The sequence below is a fragment of the Dendropsophus ebraccatus genome, chromosome 3, assembly GCF_027789765.1.
Source record: "Dendropsophus ebraccatus isolate aDenEbr1 chromosome 3, aDenEbr1.pat, whole genome shotgun sequence".
Lineage (NCBI taxonomy): Eukaryota > Metazoa > Chordata > Amphibia > Anura > Hylidae > Dendropsophus > Dendropsophus ebraccatus.
The window spans coordinates 33390662-33413416 of record NC_091456.1 but is presented as its reverse complement, the minus strand read 5'-3'; the positions used below and the strand labels follow the sequence as shown (position 1 = coordinate 33413416).

Sequence of the window (22755 nt, the reverse complement as noted above, 5' to 3'; positions counted from 1 at the left end):
GAAAGGCTGAGTGTAAGTGCTAGCATATTATAGCAGCAGTGTGTATAGCCGAGTGTAAGTGCAGGCACATTATAGCAGGAAGGGAGAGGATAGGAAACACAAGGGCTGACAGTGACTGCAGGGAGTATGAAGAAATGAGCAGGGCAGATGTGAACACATACTTGCAGCGCTCTCTGTCCGGGGAGAGAGGGGTTACAGCTATGAAAAGATTACCTCCACAGTCCTGTCCCCTGATATAAACCCCAGCCTGAAGTGGATCTGCTATGATTTGGAAGGTGAGGGAGACTTCCTGGGTCAGAGTACAGTGTTGTAGACCCAGTTATGCAGGCCATGCCCCTCCCCTGCTCCCCCTCCCACCCAGTATAGGGGGCTCTTAAACCAAAGCAATGCTCTTAAACCAAGTTACAATTTTAAATAACTGTGATCTCTTCTTCCAAAACGCTCTTTAACCAAGTTACTCTTAAACCAAGGTACCACTGTACAACCATGCACTTCGTTTAACCAACTTAAACTCTGACAGGTCTGATTTAAAGGGAACCTGTCACCTCCCGTGCCGGGGTGACAGGCTCCCGACCCCCCGTTAGAGCCCCATATACTTACCTAATCCCGCCGGGTCCCGCTTCTGGAGGTGGTCGGGTGACGGAGATCTCAGCCGCTGCAGCCCGGCGCGCGCGCTGAGAGATGAGTCCAACACCCATAGAGAATGACGGAGCGCTGGACTCTCCTGTCATTCTTTATGGGTGTTGGACTCATCTCTCAGCGCGCGCGCCGGGCTGCAGCGGCTGAGATCTCCGTCACCCGACCACCTCCAGAAGCGGGACCCGGCGGGATTAGGTATGTATATGGGGCTCTAACAGGGGGTCGGGAGCCTGTCACCCCGGCACGGGGGGTGACAGGTTCCCTTTAAGCTATTAATGAAGGAAATAATATAAAGGCTAGATGGACCAGGTAGACGTTTTATCCCGACAATGTTCTAGGTTTCTAGAGTCTGAGGTACCTAAAGCAAATGAACAGCGGTAGGAGCCAAAGGATATTGTATCTACGACACATGAGAAGTTCTCTATAGCACGAGGTACACCAACATGTCTCTCATTTCACAACCAAGCCCCTGGTAAGCAACATGGATTTAACAGGGCTTTGTCCAGAATTTTTTTTCTTCTTTTCTTTTTTTTTTTATTATCAAGATGACTTCAAAGAAAACTTTAACCTACAGTTCGCTGTTTTTGATAGAGGCAGAAAAGTCCTATGCATCTAAATGTATACAGGTTAATGTGATTTATTTAGAAAAAACAAACCATAACCAGCACCACTATGAGTTAATACACTTAGCTTAGCATATTACTATTCCAGATGATATTACATCTATTACATCAACAGGAAATGATATTACTGTATAAAGAGCTCATATCAGATGATGGGAAGATTTTGCAGGGAATAATAATTGTTTTAACCAGGTCTACAAGCACAATGAATCAATTTTTATGACTTTTTTTTGTTTGTTTTTTTGGCACAAGAATTTTTGCAAGAGATGATGGCAGGAAAAAATACAAGACAAAAAGATCACAGTCAGGACATGATATGCTTTAAAAAAAAAAAAAAAAAAGTGCCATGTAACCCAAAAAGCCATTAACGAAAACACTGGCCCAAACATACTAAAACTAAAACTGTATGTGCAAACTTCAAGTGCCACTGTGGTTACAACTTTCTAAACCTAAACCAACAGTACATGTGAGTCTGCAATATACTTATTTTTTTATTTTTTTTTTTAGTTATCATGGAAAACGCAGCACTTCCTGTTTTCTGACTTTTTTTTTTCCTCAGAAAACAGGAAGTCCGTGTTTCCCAGGCCATCTGAGTGCTCACAGAGAGAAGGCAGTCATGTGATTGACAGACACTGAGCCGTGACTCTCTGTACTGGCCGGAATTCCTGTGTTTAATCTGTTTTTTTCAACCAGCAAGAAAATCTGCCTTCAGGAGCCTGGACATTGATTTCTGGTAAGTTCAGCTTTGTTTTACAGCATGATAACAACAACAAAAATAATGAAATGTATACTGCAAACTTGCTTTATATCACATCTACTGTTAATTTAGAACGTTATAACGACAGTGACACTTTAAGGGTGGTATTACACGGGCCGATGGGGCCCGATAATACCTGTAAACGAGCGCTGATTTGCTAGATCGGCGCTCGTTTACTGGGCCTATTACACGGCCCGATACTCGTTTAACAAGGTCTGCAAGGACATTGTTACTGATGTCCTTGCAGCCCTTGCTTGAACTATATACTTTACCTATCCACGCTCCAGGGCTGCTCCTGCGTTCCGCTTCTTCCCAGGTCCCGCCCGCTCTAGCTTCAGAGCGGCCTGTCAGCTGACAGGCTGCTTAGCCATAGGTAATGTATATCGTCAATCGCCGGCCGCGCATCGCTATTACACGTAGCGGTGCGCGGTCGGCACCTGCCAAATATAGGTTCTAACCTATATCAACGATCAGATCAATGTCATCGGCTGATCATTGTATTTATTACACTGAGCGATAATCGGCTGAATCGGGCCGAGTAATAGTACCCTAAGGCCCTATTACACGGAGTGATAATTGACCGAATCAGGCCAATTTGCCCCATTATCGCTTTGTGTAAGAGACAGCAATCAGCCGATGAAACAATTGGCTGATAGGACGTCAAGCCTGCATGGCTACGCGTAGTAGCAATGCACGGCTGATGGCTAACGATCGACTAAACAGTTCATACATTACCTCTCCACTGTTCCGGTCTTCTCCTGCCCCGTTTGCTTGCCGACACCGTGCACTGCAACTCCTCTGAGTTGAAAGGTCGTTCAGCCAATCACTGGCCACCGTGGTCCTGGCCAGTGATTGGATGAGCGGCCTGTCAGCTCAGAGAAGTGGCTGCGCACGGTGCTGGGAGGCAAGCAGAGGGCAGGAAAAAACCAAGAGCGTGGAAAGGTAATGTATGAACTGTTTAGGGCAAGGACTACCCCGCCATCGCTAATGATGTCCGTGCAGCTTTGGTTAAATGATAGTTGCGTGAGGAAGGGAGGAACACTCCTGAAACGTCCATCCGGCTGCATGGTTGCACAACTATCTGTCCCCGGTGAAGCAAATGGTGGATCAAGAGCTCCGAGAGGAGTGAATCGTATCCAGATACCAGATGCTGTCCGCGTCATGAGCACTATTGGTGATATGCTTTCTATGTACAACGTTATTTAAGTTGTTTGCAAATGAAAAGAAAGGAGATTTTTCAGTAAAAAATCCTAAAAAGAAGTTTTTTTGTAAGCGTGATGAATTTCTACTTGGACTGTATATGTGGAAATAGCCCTATATGTGCATTTCCCATAATTAATGTACATTAGAAATTTGTATAACTTTCCGTAAGTAACATTTAAAAAATTAATTTTGGCTGGACTTCTCCTTTAATGCAGCATCTGGCCACAGTGTTGACTTTTTTTTTTTTTTTCCCCATCTCCAAAGCACAGCAATTTCAGTCTCAGCTTCCCAATTACATAATGATATGGAAATTTAGCTGTTGTCGAAATGATGTATCTTAATTTTTTTTTAAAGGGATATTTCCTTTATCTAAGCTACATTAGTATAGCACATGCAAACTATTTCTCTTACATATTCATAAAAGACAGATGTTTCTTGACTCCTGTCAAACCTGTATTTTCAGGTTTGGCTGGACTAGTCTTCTAACTATGTGCCTGGCTTTACCTCCCTGGTTGGATTTTAGGAGTGTACACGGAAAACGACTGACACAGAAAGAAGAAATCTCATGGATCACACAGATCAGCCATAACTTTAAAACTGCAGTACTCGCCTAATATTGTATAGGTCTCCCTTATGACAACCTGTAGTGGCAAGGACTCCGCAAGACCCTTGAAGGTGTCCTGTAGTATCAGACACCAAGATGTTAGCAGCAGATTGTTTAAGTTTCTACAGGGAAGCAATCATGGATGGGACTTCTTTTTCTATCACATCCCCCAAATATTCAGTTGGGTCGATATTTGGGAACTTTTGGAAGCCAAGTCAACACTATCCATGCTCCGTCATGCTCTTTAAAGGGGTTATCCAGCGCTACAAAAACCATGGCCACTTTTCCCCCTCTCGTCTCCAGTTCAGGTGTGGTTTACAATTAAGCTCCATTTACTTTAATGGAACTGATTTTGAAACCACACCCAATCTGCAGACAAGAGAGGGCGAAAAGTGGCCATGTTTTTGTAGCGCTGGATAACCCCTTTAAAGAGGCACAGGCATTAACCCTTAGGCAACCCTGGACGTACCCGTATGTCCAGGGCTGCCTCACCGCGTTCAGAGCAGGGCCGCACGGCGGCCGCGCTCTGAACCGCCGCGGTCCCGGGTGCCGCTCGTAGCCGGGGACCGCAGGTGTTAGCGGGCACGGTCCGATCGCCATGCCTGCTAATACAGTAATCGGATGCAGCTGTCAAAGTTGACAGCTGCATCCGATTACCGAATGCAGCCATTCCCTGGTGTCTAGTGGGGAGGATCGCTCCTCCGGGACGTTGCCCCGGAGGAGCGATCCACACATCTTACCCTTTCCGGGGTCAGCGACGTAATGTCGCTGATCCCGGCTCGGCACTCGATCTCTGTGGTTAATAGAAAAAAGCCCCCTCCCCTAATAAAAGTCAGAATTACCCCCCATTTCCCATGTTATAAATAAAAATAAACAAATAAATAAATAAACATGTTTGCTATCGCCGCGTCCGTAATCGCCCGAACTATTAATTAATCACATTCCTGATCTCTCACGGTAAATGGCATAAGCGCAAAAAAATCCCAAAAAGCAAAATTGTAATAAAAAGTGATAAAAAAGTCGTATATGCGCAATCAAGGTACCGATAGAAAGAACACATCACATCATGGCGCAAAAAATGCCACCTCACACAGCCCCATAGACCAAAGGATAAAAGCGCTATAAGCCTGGGAATGGAGCGGTTTCTAGGAACATATATTTGTTAACAATGGTTTGGATTGTTTACAGGCCATCAGATAAAAGAAAAGTTATACATGTTACATATCGTCATAATCATAACAACTTGAGGAACATATATAACAAGTCAGTTTTACCCCAGGGCGAACGGCGTAAAAACGAAAAAACCTCAAATTAAAGAAATGCGTTTTGTTTTTTCAATTTCACCACACTTTGAATTTTTTCCTGCTTTTGCAGTGTACTTTATGCAAAAATTCAGCCTGTCATTGCAAAGTACAAATAGTGACGCAAAAAATAAGGGCTCATGTGGATCTCTAGGTGAAAAAATGCAAGTTCTATGGCCTTTTAAGCACAAGGAGGAAAAAACGAAAACGCAAAAATTGAAATTGGCAGGGTCCTCTAAGGGTTAAAAAAAACAAAAAACGTTTTTGATATGCGACTGATTAGGAAAATAAGTCAGGAGAAGTTTGCACACAGCGCTTTTACTCCCAGCTCTTCCTACTTACATATGGGGCCATCTAGGCTTCAGACACAGAACGGACAGAGGAATACGGCAGCGTGGTCATCTCCCCACCTGTTGTAACGAACGTTCAGACCCTGACCAAAAAAAGGTTTATATATGTCTGACATATCAAAAACACACACACACATATTATATATATATATATATATATATATATATATATATATATATATATATATATATATATATATATATATTTTTTTTTTTTTTTTTTTTTTTTTTTTTTTTTATGACAGGTATTGTTTAAAGAGGACCTGTAGCCAACCCCAAAAAAGAAATATTAAAGGAGAAGTCTGATGAAAATTTTTATGAAAGTATTGTATTGCTCCTCAAAAGATATACAAATCACCAATATACACTTATTACGAGAAAATGTGCTTATAAAGTTCTTTTTTCCCTGCAATTACTACTGCATCAAGCCTTCACTTCCTGGATAACATGGTGATGTCACAACCCGACTCCCAGAGCTGTGCGGGCTGTGGCTGCTGGAGAAGATGATGGCAGAGGGATGCTCAGTGTCCCTCCAGTGCATCCCCGCCATCATCCTCTCCAGCAGCCACAGTCCGCACAGCTCTAGGAGTCGGGTTGTGACATCACCATGTTATCCAGGAAGTGACATCACCATGTTATCCAGGAAGTGAAGCCTTGATGCAGTAATAAGTGCAGGGAAAAAAAACATTTTATGTGCATTTTCCGTAATAAGTGTATATTGGTGACTTGTATAACTTTTGGGGGACAATACAATACTTTCATAAAAATTTTCGCTGGACTTCTCAGGCTGTGTTTCCACATTTGTGTTTTTGCTGCATTTATTTGTTCCGAAAATCAGAAGCTAAGCTGTCTGTCAGGACTCCAAAGTGTATTGTATGACATGGCATGTCAAATATACATATCAAATGTTTTGATCGGCCGGCCGAGTGTTCAAACCATGACCAATCAGCCCGCCCATAGCACATTCTCACCAGACTCTATATCAAATAACCTGGACAGGCGCATAATGTAATTCTATGGGCCGTTCAGCTCACATAGACACAGAGCAGGGAGAGGAACAAATGGCGGTGCAGTCACCTCCCCGCTGGTCGCAGACTGAACATTCAGACTTGTCAGAAGTTTCTTCTAATGACTGGTATGCTTTAATTTTAACACCTTCTAGCACCAGCACCACGATGTACAGTTACATTGTGGTGCCAGTAAAAGTATAAAGAAGGGTCACTGACAGCCGCAGGCCCTATTTATATGTTCCGTAAATTTGTCCGTAATCGCGGATCCGCAATTACGAACAAATTTAAGGCTCATTGATTTCTAGAGGGCTATGCACACTATCCTGCATTTTACAGAGCTGCAATATGTACTACAAACAGCATTGTAGTTAAAGGGCTACTCCAGCGAAAATATTTTTTTCCTTTCTAATCAACTGGTGCCAGAAAATGCCAGAGATTTATAATTTACTTCTATTTAAAAATCTCCAGTCTTCCAGTACTTATCAGCTAATGTATGTCCTGCAGGAAGTGGTGTATTCTTTCCAGTCTGGAAAGCAGGAGAGGATTTCTATGGTGATTGGCTACTGCTCTGGACAGTTCCTGACATATACAGAGGTGGCAGCAGAGTCCTCCCCTTAAGCAGGTGCTCTGCAGTGATGAGCAGCTATAGTATACCACCCCGTGTGCACTATAGGTCCTACGGGAACAGGCAGGTAAAGGGCCTTTCAGGGCCAGATCCAGGTTTTTGTGGGCCCTTGGGTGACAGAGCCTCAGCGGGCCCCTCATTTACACACTATGCACAATGACACCACTAACATGTACAAACAAACATTGACAGACCCTGACTGACATTGACACAACACAGCAGTTACAGCTCAGTCTTCTCCCTCTTCCTCTCTGTCATATGCTCTCCACACTGTAAGGTTGAGGACCTTTAGGTCATGTGATCAGGTCCTTATCTCTCTTCTCTCTCTGTGCAGGTCCTGCTCCATCTCCTGTGTCTTCTGATGTTCAATTCTCACCCTGCACTACAGTGAGCGGGATGATCATCAGAAAACCGGGCCCCTCTCCCTCTCTGGGCCCCTAGAGATGCTGTGGGCCCCGGCACTTGCTCAGGTGAGCCTTGGGCTGACGCCGGCCCTGGGGCCTTTAACACGGGCTGAAACACTCCTGAAGCCGATGATCGGCCAGTGTAGAAGTGACAGCGATCAGTGGAAGACCGGACCCAATATTGGCTAACTGTCTGTTAAGAATCAGCTTTAAAATGTATCTTTATCACTCTCACATCTTCCTGTCTAAACAGGGTTTTGCAGTCAATCATGATAAATGGAAACTGACTGCATGGATATGCATATATCTGTGCTGTCAGTTTTCAGATCATAAGTAGTGTATACTTACCAGCCACGCTGCATGTGACCTGGCATCTGGTTCTCTGTTCCTCTGGCCACTGCTGTAACTTCAGGCCACTGCCTTCTTTGGAATGATTGACAGCCAGAGGAGGCGGAGCCTGAAGATACAGCCAGAGGACCAGAGAGCCAGGTATCGGACATATGACAGCACAGATTTGTATCGGTGTCGTCAGTTCCAAGCGGCACTAACGATACAATTATCATTTGTGCGGCCCATTTGCTTGATTTCTCGATGAACATCGATCATTTGCTGCTGAGAAATCACTTTATGTATAAGGACCCTAAGAGTGCATTCACACGTTCCGTACGGAACACAGACGTGGAATGCCTGTAACAGACTCTCTCCCACCCAGGAAGCATCTGTGATAAGATGCTGGGAGCGGGGGAACTGTACAGATATGCACCGTGCTGTAATGAATCAGCCGCGCGGCTCTGTCATTACAGCGTGGCGCATATCTGTACAGTTCCCGGCTCCCAGCATCTTATCACAGATGCTTCCCGGGTGGGAGAGAGTCCGTTACAGGCATTCCATGTCCGTGTTCTGTGAGGAACACGGAACGTGTGAATGCAGCCGTAGTCTTCTAACCCGCTGTTAGTTTTGCATCTAAGAAAGAGGCTCTGTTAATACCTTTTACTGTCGACAAATTTATAGATTTCCTAATAAATAATAAATCATAACAATAATAAATAATAATAAATAATAATAATAAGTATGCTGAAAATGTTTCCAGGTATTGTATATGTAAATCAAAGGTATATTTTTTATTTTTTATTTTGACACTGACTCCACAGCCCTGGACAACACAGTGCAATTGAATACTAGATAAGGATCATTCTATCTTGTGGAAGAAGAAGAAAAAAAAAATCGCTTATGGAGCAAAACTTCTGCAATCTTCTTCCTGTCTTGACCAACAATGTAAATGCCACTTTTATCTGAAACTAATAAGCGACTGACAAATACAGCTACTTGGGCGTCGGGCTACAGACTCTGCTCACTACCGACCTACCTAATGCTGCATGCTGAATATAAGACAAACCTAAAAAGGGCATTTCTGTGACATATGCCGACAGGACATGAAGAAAAGACACAGCACTACAACAGCAAGACAGGATGTCGCTATCTCACCAAGATTTCTGGTGCGCACTAAGCAGACGTTACATGTATCCTCTCTCAGCAGGGCTTATATGTACAGTGCTACACAGTATCTGTCCCCGTACTAGATACACAATCCATGCTCATATGTGAAGGGTAAAAATAAAGTAATAAAGTCACCGCATATAACTGTATAAGGGTTTTTATGCCACTCATAAAATCAATGTTTTGCTTAGGCTAGGTTCACACTGCGTTTTTAGTATCCGTTTAACGGATCCGTTTTTATTTGTGGTCAAAAAAGTAGTGTCACCAGTACTTTATTGTGCGTCAAAAAAAAAACGCATCCGTTTTGATCCGTTTTTTTTTATAATGGAAGTCAATGGAAAAACGGAGCAAAACCGGATGCACACAAATGCATCCGTTTTTTGCAATCCGTTTTTTGCAAAAAACGGATCCGTTAAACGGATGCTGGAAACACAGTGTGAACCTAGCCTTAGGGCAACTCTGCGCAGCCGGTACTGACCCACATCTTCACCTTGTGCTTTTGAGTAACAAAGCTTCTATTTAATAAACGGTTTCCCATAAAGTAACAAGAAAATCCACAATAAAAATAAACCAACACCTGATAAAATTGTGAATATCTAAAGGTGATAGGTGATGACAAAAACTGGCCTCCACTGATGTTCCAGAACAGCTGTCATTCAGCTTTCCCAGGGCTCTGAATGCAAATATGTCTAAGGCCTGTTTCACACAACAGTAATACAACTGAGTACAAGCCTGACCCAAACGGAGAGCGGCTAGAAATGGATTGGGCCAATAGCCATACGGATACAAGAATGTGTCATGTTACGTCCACGTGAAGCCGGCCTAAGGCTGGATTCACAAATGCAGTATTGTTTGCCATTTTTAGCCAAAACATAGAATGGAACCAATAGAGAAATAGGAGATGTCCGATGCCTGATGTTTTTTTCAAAAGGGTCGGCAGGAGGTGGCTGAACCTAACTACATGCACCTACCTCCCTGGCTCTGGGGTCCGCTGTCAGCCCCTCCGGGTCCCGATCCCTCAGCTGCTTCCTGGGCTAAGCGGGGACATGGGTCGTGACATGTTAGCCCATGTTAGCTGAAACTCCTTTAATGTTAAGATCTGCACGTTTTTCGGATTTGGCTAAAATACTGTTCAAAATAAGAACCGAACTATATGTGTAAACTGGGCCTAACTGCATCCTAAGCTTCACTTTTACATGGACAAATGTCAAAATGGGATGCTGACATTTATGTACATGTACTGGCAATGGGTCTGGTTGACTTTTATTGCCCGATGGACTAGTTTAGGTAATGAATGTAATGTATGTATGTATGTAATGATCCCATTTTACAAGCTTGCTAATGTATACGGGAAGTGTAGGGCAGAATAATGATGTACAGAGAGTCTTAAAGGAGAAGTCTGGCGAAAATTTTCCTTAAAGTATTATATTGCCCCCCAAAAGTTATACAAATCACCAATATACACTTATTACGGGAAATGCTTTTTCCCTGCACTTACTACTGCATCAAGGCTTCACTTCCTGGATAACATGGTGATGTCACTTCCTGGATAACATGGTGATGTCACGACCCGACTCCCAGAGCTGTGCGGGCTGTGGCTGCTGGAGAGGATGATGGCAGGGGGATGCTCAGTGTCCCTCCAATGCCCTGTGTCCCTCAGTGTCCCCCTGCTATAATCCTCTCCAGCAGCCACAGCCCCCACAGCTCTGGGAGTCGGGTCGTGACATCACCATTTTATCCAGGAAGTGAAGCCTTGATGCAGTAGTAAGTGCAGGGCAAAAAGCACTTTATAAGCATTTCCCGTAATAAGTGTATACTGGGGATTTGTATAACTTTTGGGGGGCAATACAATACTTTAATAAAAATTTTCTCTGGATTTCTCCTATATTCCTACATCTATGTAAAAAGATTGTTCTAGAGTAGGGATGGGGAAACTTCAGTCCTCCAGCTGTTGCAAAACTACAATTCCCATCTTGCCTGGACAGCCAAAGCCAGCTGTGATGGGAATTGTAGTTTTGCAACAGCTGGAGGGCTGAAAGTTCCCCCATCCCTGTTCTAGAGCCTAAAGAAACTGACTGGTAAACCTACAGGAGCTGTAGTGGTAGCCATATTGATAGTAATTGAGCTGTCCCAATAGGCAATACTAGAACACAGGTAAACAGAAGTTGAAGGAGCCGTTCACAGGTTGGCACTTTTATTTTATTTTTTTTAGACTACTGAGAGGAAGCGGTGCCAGGCCATTGTGATAGGTGACATCCCCCAATAACCACTAGAGAGAGACTTCCGAACCTTCCTGCCTATTCACACCAGTACCATAACACTACAGGCCATGTGACTACCTACACACATGCTCACAATACTTCTATTGTAATGACAGCAGAAACACATAAGAGTCTCTGATAAATGTCACATTTCTTCTATCAACGTATTTAGGATTTATCCTATGGGCACAAACTGTAAGTGAACACTGCACCAAGAAAGTTCAGTGACCGGGGGAAGAACGTCTGGGCGAGCTTGGGAGCATCAGGGGAAGAAAACTGAGGTTATACTACATGTTGTGGTAGGATAGAGCTACTTTTATTACATATATGCAGAGAGGGGGTCTGTGCCGGGGATGTAGATAGGGGGGGGTCAGACACACAGGGCAGCAGTCTGCGTCAGGGGTGTACATAGAGGTCAGACACAAAGGGCAGCAGTCCGTGCCAAGGATGTAGATGCAGAATCATACACACAGGTCAGCAGTCTGTGCCAAGGATTTAGATAGATGGTCATACACACAGGGCAGAAGTTTGTGCCAGGTATCTAGACAGAGGGTCAGACTCACAGGGCAGCAGTCTGTGCCAGGGATGCCATGGTATTTGGGCAGTGCTTCTCCTATTATACATACATACATAGTGGGCAGCAGTCTGTGTCAGGAACGCAATGGTATTTGGGCAGTGCTTCTCCTATTACACATACATTCATAGTAGGCAGCAGTCTGTGCCAGGGATGACATGGTGTTTGGGCAGTCGTCATATTACACATACATACATAGTGGGCAGCAGTCTGTGCCAGGGATGACATGGTATTTGGGCAGTCCTCCTATTACACATATAGAGTGGGCAGCAGTATGTGCCAGGGATGATATGGTATTTGGGCAGCTATTCTATTACACATATATACATAGTGGGCAGCAGTCTGTGCCAGGGATGATATGGTATTTGGGCAGCTATTCTATTACACATATATACATAGTGGGCAGCAGTCTGTGCCAGGGATGCCATGGTATTTGGGCAGCTATTCTATTACACATACATACATACATACATACATACATACATAGTGGGCAGCAGTCTGTGCCAGGGATGATATGGTATTTGGGCAGCTATTCTATTACACATACATACATAGTGGGCAGCAGTCTGTGCCAGGGATGATATGGTATTTGGGCAGCTATTCTATTACACATATATACATAGTGGGCAGCAGTCTGTGCCAGGGATGATATGGTATTTGGGCAGCTATTCTATTACACATACATACATAGTGGGCAGCAGTCTGTGCCAGGGATGATATGGTATTTGGGCAGCTATTCTATTACACATATATACATAGTGGGCAGCAGTCTGTGCCAGGGATGATATGGTATTTGGGCAATGCTTCTATTACACATACATACATACATACATAGTGGGCAGCAGTCTGTGCCAGGGCTGGAATGGTAAACAGGGCACAGCTGGTCTGCATCCTGGCCCAGCTCACTCCCCATGTAGTGCAGCCCCCCGGTGCCCACGTATAGTATGAGCAGCCCAGCCCCCCCAGTGTCATCAGCATGGAGCCCCCCAGCGTCCTGCTGGAGCACAGCCCCGACATACATCCCCCCGGCCCTGCTGCCCAGCACGGTGACCCCGCCGCCCCCCAGCCGTCAGCTGACAGCCGCCCGCTCACCCTGCACGCTGCAGTCCGCGCAGACCTCCAGGCTCTTCAGCCGCTTGGACATGATGGTGAGAGCCGAGGGCCCGGGCCCGCCTTTCCGCTCGGAGGAGCGATGCAATAAACGAGGCGGAGATGCTGACAACGACGCTGCGGTCCCGGGACACAAAGCCGGGCGTAGGGCTGAGCGACACTAAGCGGCGCTACACAGCCCGGAGCCACTGACTGACGGACTGCCCCGCCCACGACACGCCCCCTTCCACTTGACGCGCGTGCTGGCGGACAGGCGGCGGGGGCGCGCACCCCTCCCCCCCAGTGGGCGCAGCGCAGGAATGTGGAGCCGGTGTCTGAGTGTAAATATAGTGAGTGACGGCAGGATGAGAGGGTCCCGTCCACCCGTGTCACCTCACACACATCCGCTCCAGCACGGGGACATCAGGAGCCTGGACTGATGGCAACTACCAGCCCCCTATAGACACAAATTACACAACCAGAAGCCTTAAAGGGAAACTCTGGCGTATTTTTTTTATTTTACTTCTATCTAAAAATCTGAAGTCTTCCAGTACTTATCAGCTGCTGTGTGTCCTGCAGGAAGTGGTGTCTTCTCTTCAGTCTGACACAGTGCTCTCTGCTGCCACCTCAGTCTATGTCAGGAACTTTCTAAGGGCGGGTCCAGACTACGGAATTTGCGCGGATAAAATCCGGCAGATTCCGTTGCTAATACGTGCTTACGGCCGCACTCCTCCTCACCCGTGCCATAGACGCCATTCTATGCACGGGCGGACTCCGAGTTCCGCCGAAAAAATTTACATGTCAATTCTTTTGACGGATATCGAATCGGCCGCCCCATAGAATGGCGCACGAATTCCGTAGTCTGGCGCACGAATTCCGTAGTCTGAACCCGCCCTAAAGCAGTAGAGGTTTTATATAGGAATTTGCTTCTGCTCTGGACATGGACAGGGGAGGCAGCTGATTTTTAAATACATGTAAATTACAAATCTACTGTATAGAACTTTCTGAAACCAGTTGATTTGAAATAAAAAATAAAATGTAGGAGTACCCCTTTAAGTAAAAGTGACATCTTAATTACTAGGACTATTACAGTGACAGTAACCTGACTGTCTTTCAGAGATGCTATTATCACCAGTGTGGTTAACTGACCAACCTCCCGTCTGGATTTGTAATTTTTACAGTACTGTAAAAATCCCCATAGAAAATCTCTCCTGCTCTGGACAGTTCCTGTCACGGACAGAGGTGGCAGCATAGAGCACTGTGTCTGACTGGAAAGAAAGCACCACTTCCTGCAGGACATACAGCAGCTTATAAGGAAGATTTTTCAATAGAAGTATTTTACAAATCTACATAACGTTCTCACACCAGTTGATTTGAAAGAAAAAAAAATCTGCCAAAGTACCCCTTTAATGTAAACTTAAAGGATAACTCTGACCAAAAGTATTTTTTAATATGTTATAACTTATGGAAAGTTAGACAAATTCCTAATGTTCATTAATTATGGGAAATGCACATATAGGGCTATTTTCCCTAATTTAGTAGATCATGGAGTGTTAAAATCCTAAAACTGTGACGTCACAAATCAGGTGTAATTCCTGTGGAGTGTCCAGCAGGGGGCGCACTATATGTAGAAGCCTATGAACTGTATTGAAGTATATGGAAGATGTAATATAATGTAAAAACTACACTTTATTGATAGACTATGTTTATGGAAAAATTTGGGGAGCAAGGCACTTCCCAAACGGAGGGCACCGAGCAGGGAGGGAAAGAGGTGCCGGTGCATCTAACTAGTGTCCTTGCTCCCCAAAGTATTCCATTAACGTGGACGGCACTGAGCAGGGAGGGAAAGAGGTGCCTGTGCATCTACCTCCCCCCTCTCTCCCTGCTCGGTGTTGCTGCCACATATACACTGTACTACTCCTCCTATCATCTGCTCATAGTATGAGCAGATGATGGGGGAGTAGTACCAGGGCTGATCACCAGCATCCCCCCAACCAGCCCCCCTGCCGCCGCTGCCTCCGCATGTCCCCTTACATGACCAGCATTTCCCCAACCAGCCCCCCTGCCTCCGCATGTCCCCTTACATGACCAGCATCTCCCCAACCAGCCCCCCCGCCGCCGCTGCTGCCGCATGTCCCCTTACATAACCAGCATTCCGCAAACCAGCCGCCGCCGTTTCTGCTCCAAGCTCACTGCTGCACCTGCCGGATGAGGAGAGCTGCCGGGGGGACATCAGGGAACAAGTTGGCAGGAGCTGCAGTGATCTTGGAGCAGATGTGGCGACAGCAGGTTTGGGGAATGCAGGTAATGTAAGGGGACATGCGAGAGCAGTGGCGGGGGGGGGGGGGCTGGTTGGGGGGATGCTGGTGATCGGCCCTGGTATTACATCCCCATCATCTACTCATTCTATGGGGAAGTAGTACATTGTACTGTATATGTGGTAGCAGCACCGGGCAGGGTGGGAGGGGGGAGGTAGTTATATGCACAGGCACCTCTCTCCCTCCCTGCTTAGTGCCATCTGCGTTTATGGAAAAGTTTGGGGAGTAAGGATACTTGCTCCCCAAAGTATTCCATAAACTTAATCAATAAAGCAAAGTAGCTACTGCTGTTAAATCAGTTTTTTATGTGAAGACTTCAATAAAATTTTTGTGGATGATATCCTGGATTGCTGGCTTTCTACAACTATTTCTGGGTGAAGCTTGCACTGCCGACCACCGGACAGGTGAAAGGATTGCAGGTGTGGTGAGCTGGATCTCCTTTTCAGTACAAAAACATAACACTCCATTACTTACATACAGCCCCATTGACACAATACAATCTATAGACTTCTATCCCCCTGCTGGACACACCATAGGAATTACACCCTGATTCGTGACGTCACGAATTTTGAGAGAATTTCAACACTTCATGATCTGCTAAATCAAGGGAAATATCCCTATATATGCATTTCCCATAATTAATGTACATTAGGAATTTGTATAACTTTCCATAAGTAATAACTGTCAGGATTGTGAAGTAACCTGGTGTGAACTGGGCCTGTTTTTGCTTTTGTGTGACACACCCGCTTTCTTCTCAGCTTCCTGGTAATGCAGGAGTTAAAGTGACTGTACCACCAGGCCCAGGCTGAAGCACTGGAGGCGGGTCGACCCACCCCCAGTGGGAAGAAACCTCAGCCCCTCCATGACGTGATTCCATTAGAATCAATGGAACCCTATCATAGAGGGGCTAGGGTTTCCTCCCACTAAGGGTGGGTCGGCCCGCCTCCAGTGCTTCAGCCTGGGCCTGGTGGTACAGTCACTTTAAGCTAAGAAGCTGCTGGGCTTGATTATTGCAGCTGATTAGTCTGTGTGATGGACTGGTTTCTCTGTCTATCTGGAGCCTGAGAGATCAGAGCGTCGGTCCAATGAGGATCCGGACCAAGCTCTTGGTCAGCATAAAAGAAACCTGAAGCCAGTCTTTCTTTGCTGGCTAATTAGGTTTATACCCTGATCCCAGCTCCTCCTTGTCTACTCCTGCGATCCCCGTTGTAACTCCCTTTGTTTGCTCGACTGTGTTACCTGACCCCTGGCTTTGGCTTTTGACTAGCCGACTGCTACTTGTTTTTGTACTACGCTGCCCATTTGGTTATGACCCTGCCTGTTTGACTATCCCATATTGTGTTTGTTTGTCTGTCTTGTTCTGTGTGCACATATCCAGCGCAGGGAACATCTTTGTGGTTGTCCACGACCGCCTAGGGCCGGTTGAGGCAAGTGAGTAGGGATAGTTGATGGGTTCAGCATCAGGGCTCACCGTCATGTCCGGTCCCTACCTGCCCCGTCCTGACAATAACATATAAAAAAATACTCTTGGCCGGACTTTAATCCAGTGCAGTGGGTGGAAGCAGGATTTCACATAAGAGTCACAGAATAAAGCAGAGTATGGCTATGTTCATGCTGTATAGAAAAAAAAAGGCGTACTTTTTTTTTTAACCCTTAGAGGACCCGGCCAATTTCAATTTTTGCATTTTCGTTTTTTCCTCCTTGTGTTTAAAAGGCCATAGCAAAATTGAAAAAATTCAAAGTGTTGTGAAATTGAAAAAAAAAAACCCGCATTTCTTATATTTGGGGGGGGGGGGTTGTGTTTTTACGCCGTTCGCCCTGGGGTATAACTGACTTGTTATATATGTTCCTCAAGTCGTTACTATTACAACGATATATAACATGTATAACTTTTATTGTATCTGATGGTCTGTAAAAAGTTCAAACCATTGTTAACAAATATGTCACTTAAAATCGCTCTATTCCCAGGCTTATAACCCTTTTATCCTTTGGTCTATGGGGCTGTATGAGGTGTCATTTTTTGCGCCATGATGTTTACTTTCTATCGGTACCTTGATTGCGCATATATGACTTTTTGATCGCTTTTTATTACAATTTTTCTGGATTTGATGCGACTAAAAATGCGCAATTTTGCACTTTGGGATTTATTGCGCTTACGCCGTTTACCGTACGAGATCAGGAATGTGATTAATTAATAGTTCGGGCGATTACGGACGCGGCGATAGCAAACATGTTTATTTATTTATTTGTTTATTTTTATTTATAACATGGGAAAAGGGGGGTGATTCAGACTTTTATTGGGGGAGGGGGCTTTTTACTTATAACATCACTTTTATTTTTACTTTTACACATATACTAGAAGCCCCCCTGGGGTTAGGGTTGCTCCCCCTGGGGGACTTCTAGTATATGCACTCAGATCTCTCATTGAGATCTTTGCTGTATACTTATACAGCAAAGATCAATGAGATCGGCACTCGTTTGTATTCGGCTGCTGCAGCTGAATACAAACGAATGCCGAGTCGGGGACGGCGCCTTCTTGGAATGGTCCCCGGCCGGCAGCAGGTACAGAGATCGCTCCTCCGGGACAGCGATCTCCCCACTATACCATCACCGATCATCTGCAGCCGGTAATCGGAGGCAGCTGTCATCTTTGACAGCTGCCTCCGATTACCTGATTAGCGGGCACGGCGATCACACCGTGCCCACTAATAGTCGCGATCCCGGGCTACATGCAGCACCCGGGATCGCGGCGGTTCAGATCGCGGCCCCGCTCTGAACGCGGGGAGGCGGCCCTGGACGTACAGGTACGTCCAGGGTCGCCTAAGGGTTAATAACGTCTGTTATTACTAAGTTGTAATTAAAATCAATGGAATGACGCTGCCCTATACACATAGGGGGACATTTATCAAACTGGTGTAAAGTAGAATTGTCTTAGTTGCCCCTAGCAACCAATCAGATTCCACTTTTCATTCCTCGCAGATTCTTTGAAAAATGAAAAGTGGAATCTGATTGGTTGCTAGGGGCAACTAAGACAACTCTACTTTACAGCAGTTTGATAAATCTCCCCCATAATGTATCGTGAACATAGCCTATGAGCGGCATAATAAAGCCATCTCTACAGCCTTTTTCACTCTTCTCGTCATTAAAATTTAGCTTTAGGGTACAAACCCACAGGTGTGCGCATTGCTGCCTCTTTTACTGTTCTATGGCACTGCCGAAGATAGCCGAAGTAAGGCTCCTGTTGATCTATTATTGATCTCCTATTTGAAGAATAGGTTCGGGCGCCTGGCCGGCTAGATTCCCTGAGAGGCAAGCACCTCTTAGTGAATTTGGCCGTTAAGACCAATGTATGAGTAAGCTGGTCTTCATAAAGTGCTCAGACAGTGACCATTTAGGAGAAAAAGCCAGGAGAAGTCCACATTCACTATGTTCTCTCCTGTTCCTGTTCAAAGACAGAAAAAAAGCACATGCACAAAAGAGCTGCACATCCAAACAACTTTTTATTTAGTCAAAGTATACAAAATTAATAAAGAAAGCAGGCAAATGGAGACGAGTCTCCTCACACGCTGCGAGTTTGCAGCAAAATCCGCTGCAAATCCTGGTACAGTGAAGTTGAATGGGTCACATACCCGCAGCGGAAATTTCATTCCGCTGCCAGTATGTTACCAGGCCCCTTTAACCGCCCGCAGCATATATTACCTGCGTGCTGGTCCCCATCAGCCAATCAGTGGTGCCTGTGCACTGATTGGCTGATTGGGACCGACGGGAGCCTCACATGCACCCGGGCAGGTAGTGTATGCTGTGGGCTGCGGGGGGTTAAAGGGGTCTGGTCACATACTGTATATGTGTGTGTATGTCAGCAATGTCTGTAGCACTGGTGTATATGTGTGTGTTTGCTCCCAAAGATGTTCTGCAGCAGCTTCTATTAATGCTGGGCTCTAATAAAAGAACCCACCACTAATATCTGCAGCATTTTCTTTTATTTCTGGTTGAGTATTTCTTATTACACTAATATGATTTCCCTGTATACAGTCTACTCATGGTGTATACATCAGCACTAGTGTCATCACATTACAGCGTATATATGTTAATGGTGCCTCTGTGTGTGTATATGTGCGTCATTGTCTGTGTTTGGCGGGGGGGGGGGGGGGCATACAGGATTTATGGGGCCCCATACAGTTTTTTGCTATGAGGCCCCATGAATCCTAGCTACGCCCCTGCTCAGACCCCTTGTGGGCAATAATTTAGACACAGAAAGTCTATTATAATTTATATACAAGATATAAAATATACAGAAAGAAGAACATATACATAATTTCCTTGAAGTGTGGGAAAAGCTTTATTCAATTGCTGACACCAAACAAGCAATACAAAGTTTATTGTTTGTAACACATTGGTTTTACTGAGCTCTGTCCTATTTATAACATTGTAGAGATTTTTTAAAAATGTATTTATACATCTAGTGTAGTGTTCATTGATCTTGTAAATGTAAATAAATACAGTATGTTCTTAGTTTTCTCCCCCTTGTGGCAATTGGGGCTGCACGGGGGGTGGCCGGGACTGCAGGGGGGCGATCGGGCAGCCGGGACTGCAGGGGTGCGATCGGGCGTCCGGGGCTGCGGGGGAGTGATCGGGCGGCCGTGGCTGCGGGGGTGGGAGGAGGTAGGGCGGCCGGGGCTGTGTGTGGGGGGGGGGGGCGATCGGGGCTGCAGGGGGGTGATCAGGCGGCCGGGGCTGCGGGGGGGGGGGACGATCGGGGCTGCTGGGGGGTGATCAGGTGGCCGGGGCTGCTGGGGGGGGGGTGATCAGGCAGCCTGGGCTGCGGGCGGGTGATCAGGCAGCCGGGGCTGCGGGCGGCTGGAGCGAGCATACACTTTACCTGATCCCGGCTCCAGCTTGCTGAAGACACCGGGAACCGCCGAAGCAAGCCGGAGCCGGGATCAGGTAAAGTATATGCTACGGCTACAAACTCGCTGTACATCCCTGCTGCGATTTTGTCTGCCATTGAAAGAATAGGGCCGGGATCCGCAGCGAGTCTCCCTGCAAATACGCAGCGAGAGGACTCGCTGCGGATCCGGCAAGTGGGTACAAACACACACACCGTATACGCAGCGTATTTTCTGCTGCGATACGCAGCAGATACGCAGCAGATTAGATCTAAATAACTGAACACAGCATCAAATCTGCTGCAGATCTGCTGCATATACGGTGTGTGTGTTTGTACCCTTAGGCTACTTTCACACAGCAATATTTTAGGCAATGTTTTGTAAATGAAAATTAGTAATGGTTTCAGAACATAGAGATATGCAAATCTTTCCAAATTTCATAATTTTGGCTTACAAATGTAGCACAAAATAGCATTATGGTGGCTCAGTGGTTAGCACTGTAGCTTTGGACTGGATCCAGCTTTTCCCAGCACCTGAGGTGGAGCGGCACAGAGCAGCAGTGAGTTAAAAGGCAGCCGGCAGATGAGCGGATTGCAGAGATAATGTGCTTCATTTTGTTATTACTGTAAATTAGCTGATCTCTAGTTATTTCCATCTCACTGGCAGGGAATAGCGACTGATCACTGGGGGTCTGACTGCTGGGACCTCTAACAACCCTGATTGGGGAGAAAATTGTCCCCAAAATAAATGTAGCGCACTATGGGGCTTCCAAGCATTACCAAGCTCAGTGCTGGTAATGTACACAAGCCCCATAGAGAATGAATAGACCTCTGCCTGCACATGCAAGGTGCGCTCTGTTTATTCTGGGGGACATTTCACCTCCATTCTTGTGATAAGAGGATATCCCACTGATTGGACCCCTACTGATCAGCGTGATACCCCCTATCATGTGACTAGGGGGATAACTTCTTTGGATGGAAATACCTCTTTATGCTGTACAAATGTGTAAGATATTGCCAGGGGTTTGCCACCAGACTGATAGACATGACCTGATCGCCTCAAGACAGGATTGACAACGGAATAACAAAAGGTAAAAGTAGCTCAGCATTTCTTATACCATCCCATTCCTCATCTCAGGCTATGTCAACCATCATCGTCATCTTACGGGGAAGATCTTCCCTATATGCACCATCTTGTAAATTGCCACTAGGGGGAGAAAACTAAGAACATATTTATTTACATTTACAAGATCAATGAACACTACACTAGATGTATAAATAAATTTAAAAAAAATCTGAAAATGTTAAAAATAGGACAGAGCTCAGTAAAACCAATGTGTTACAAACAATAAACTTTATATTGCTTGTTTGAATAAAGCTTTTCCCAGACTTCAAGGAAATTATGTATATGTTCTTCTTTCTTGTATATAAATTATAATAGATTTTCTGTGTCTAAATTATTGCCCACAAGGGGTCTGAGGGTACGAAGTTGCCTAGGCATCTAGTGGTATAAGGGTATACCTTTTGTTAAAACAGTTTAGGGGTAGTTTCACATGTAGGATTTGCTGCAGATTTCACACTGCGAGTTTGCAGCTAAATCCGCTGCGAATCCTGGTACAGTGAAGTTGAATGGGTCACATACCCGCAGCAAAATTTTCATTCCGCTGCCAGTATGTGACCAGACCCCTTTAACCCCCCGCAGCCCACAGCATACACTACCTGCCCGGGTGCATGTGAGGCTCCCGTCGGTCCCAATCAGCCAATCAGTGCACAGGCACCACTGATTGGCTGATGGGGACCAACACGCAGGTAATATATGCTGCGGGCGGTTAAAGGGGCCTGGTAACATACTGGCAGCGGAATGAAATTTCCGCTGCGGGTATGTGACCCATTCAACTTCACTGTACCAGGATTTGCAGCGGATTTCGCTGCAAACTCGTAGCGTGAAGTCCGCTGCAAATCCGGTACATGTGAAGCTACCCTAGGGAAGACTTTTTTAAACAGGCGGTGGCGATGATGGCGGAACGCGTGAGATGCTGTGTGCCATTGCTGTCTGTTTATGTATGTCGTTTGGTATGGAGTATTGTGTTTGGTACGGAGTATTGTGTATTACAGGGTTTTCAATGGAAAGGTGCTTACTACTTTTTGGCCACAAGATGGCACTATTTCTTTACAGTAATTACACTGAAGGAAACTATGGGGTTAATTGTTATGTGCTAATTTTATGTGCTTGAGAGCAAGTTGTCAGCCACCACACTAAACTCTGGGCCTATCACAGGCACTTCTAGAAGTTTCTCTCCAGTTCTGTCCTAACAGGTGTAGAGTTACCATACATCCTGCCCTCCTAACAGAAAACTTATCCCAGCCTTGAGGCATATGTTTGGTGAGCAGAGCCCTGCTCTCAGATTAGTTGGAGATCAGTTACTGGTTTAGTTCCTGAGCAGATCCACACAAGAGCAAAGTAGGGAGGGAGGGCGTTCTTTCCAGGGTCTGGCCCTGTGGCCTGGTGCCTAAGTAACCGAAAGACTGAAAATTTTCTTCTAGAAGGTCCTGCCAGTCAGGCTACTATAGAGTAGGGGGAAATCTCCGCAGGTTAGGGGATCACACACGTTCAC

At 45.6% G+C, this 22755-nt stretch overlaps 1 protein-coding gene across 6 annotated transcripts in view; it reads right to left on the bottom strand.

Moving 5' to 3' along the window:
* GIT2 (GIT ArfGAP 2) overlaps nt 1-13162 on the bottom strand; it is a 79607-nt gene extending 66445 nt beyond the window's left edge. For all 6 annotated transcript variants that reach the window (XM_069961350.1, XM_069961347.1, XM_069961349.1 and 3 more), the window contains exon 1: nt 12941-13162. Coding sequence is in view for 5 of the 6 variants with exons in the window: in XM_069961347.1 (XP_069817448.1) it covers nt 12941-12992 (52 nt within the window). In the remaining variant the exon portion in view is untranslated. The remainder of the gene's footprint in view (nt 1-12940) is intronic.
* Nucleotides 13163-22755: the final 9593 nt, after the last annotated feature.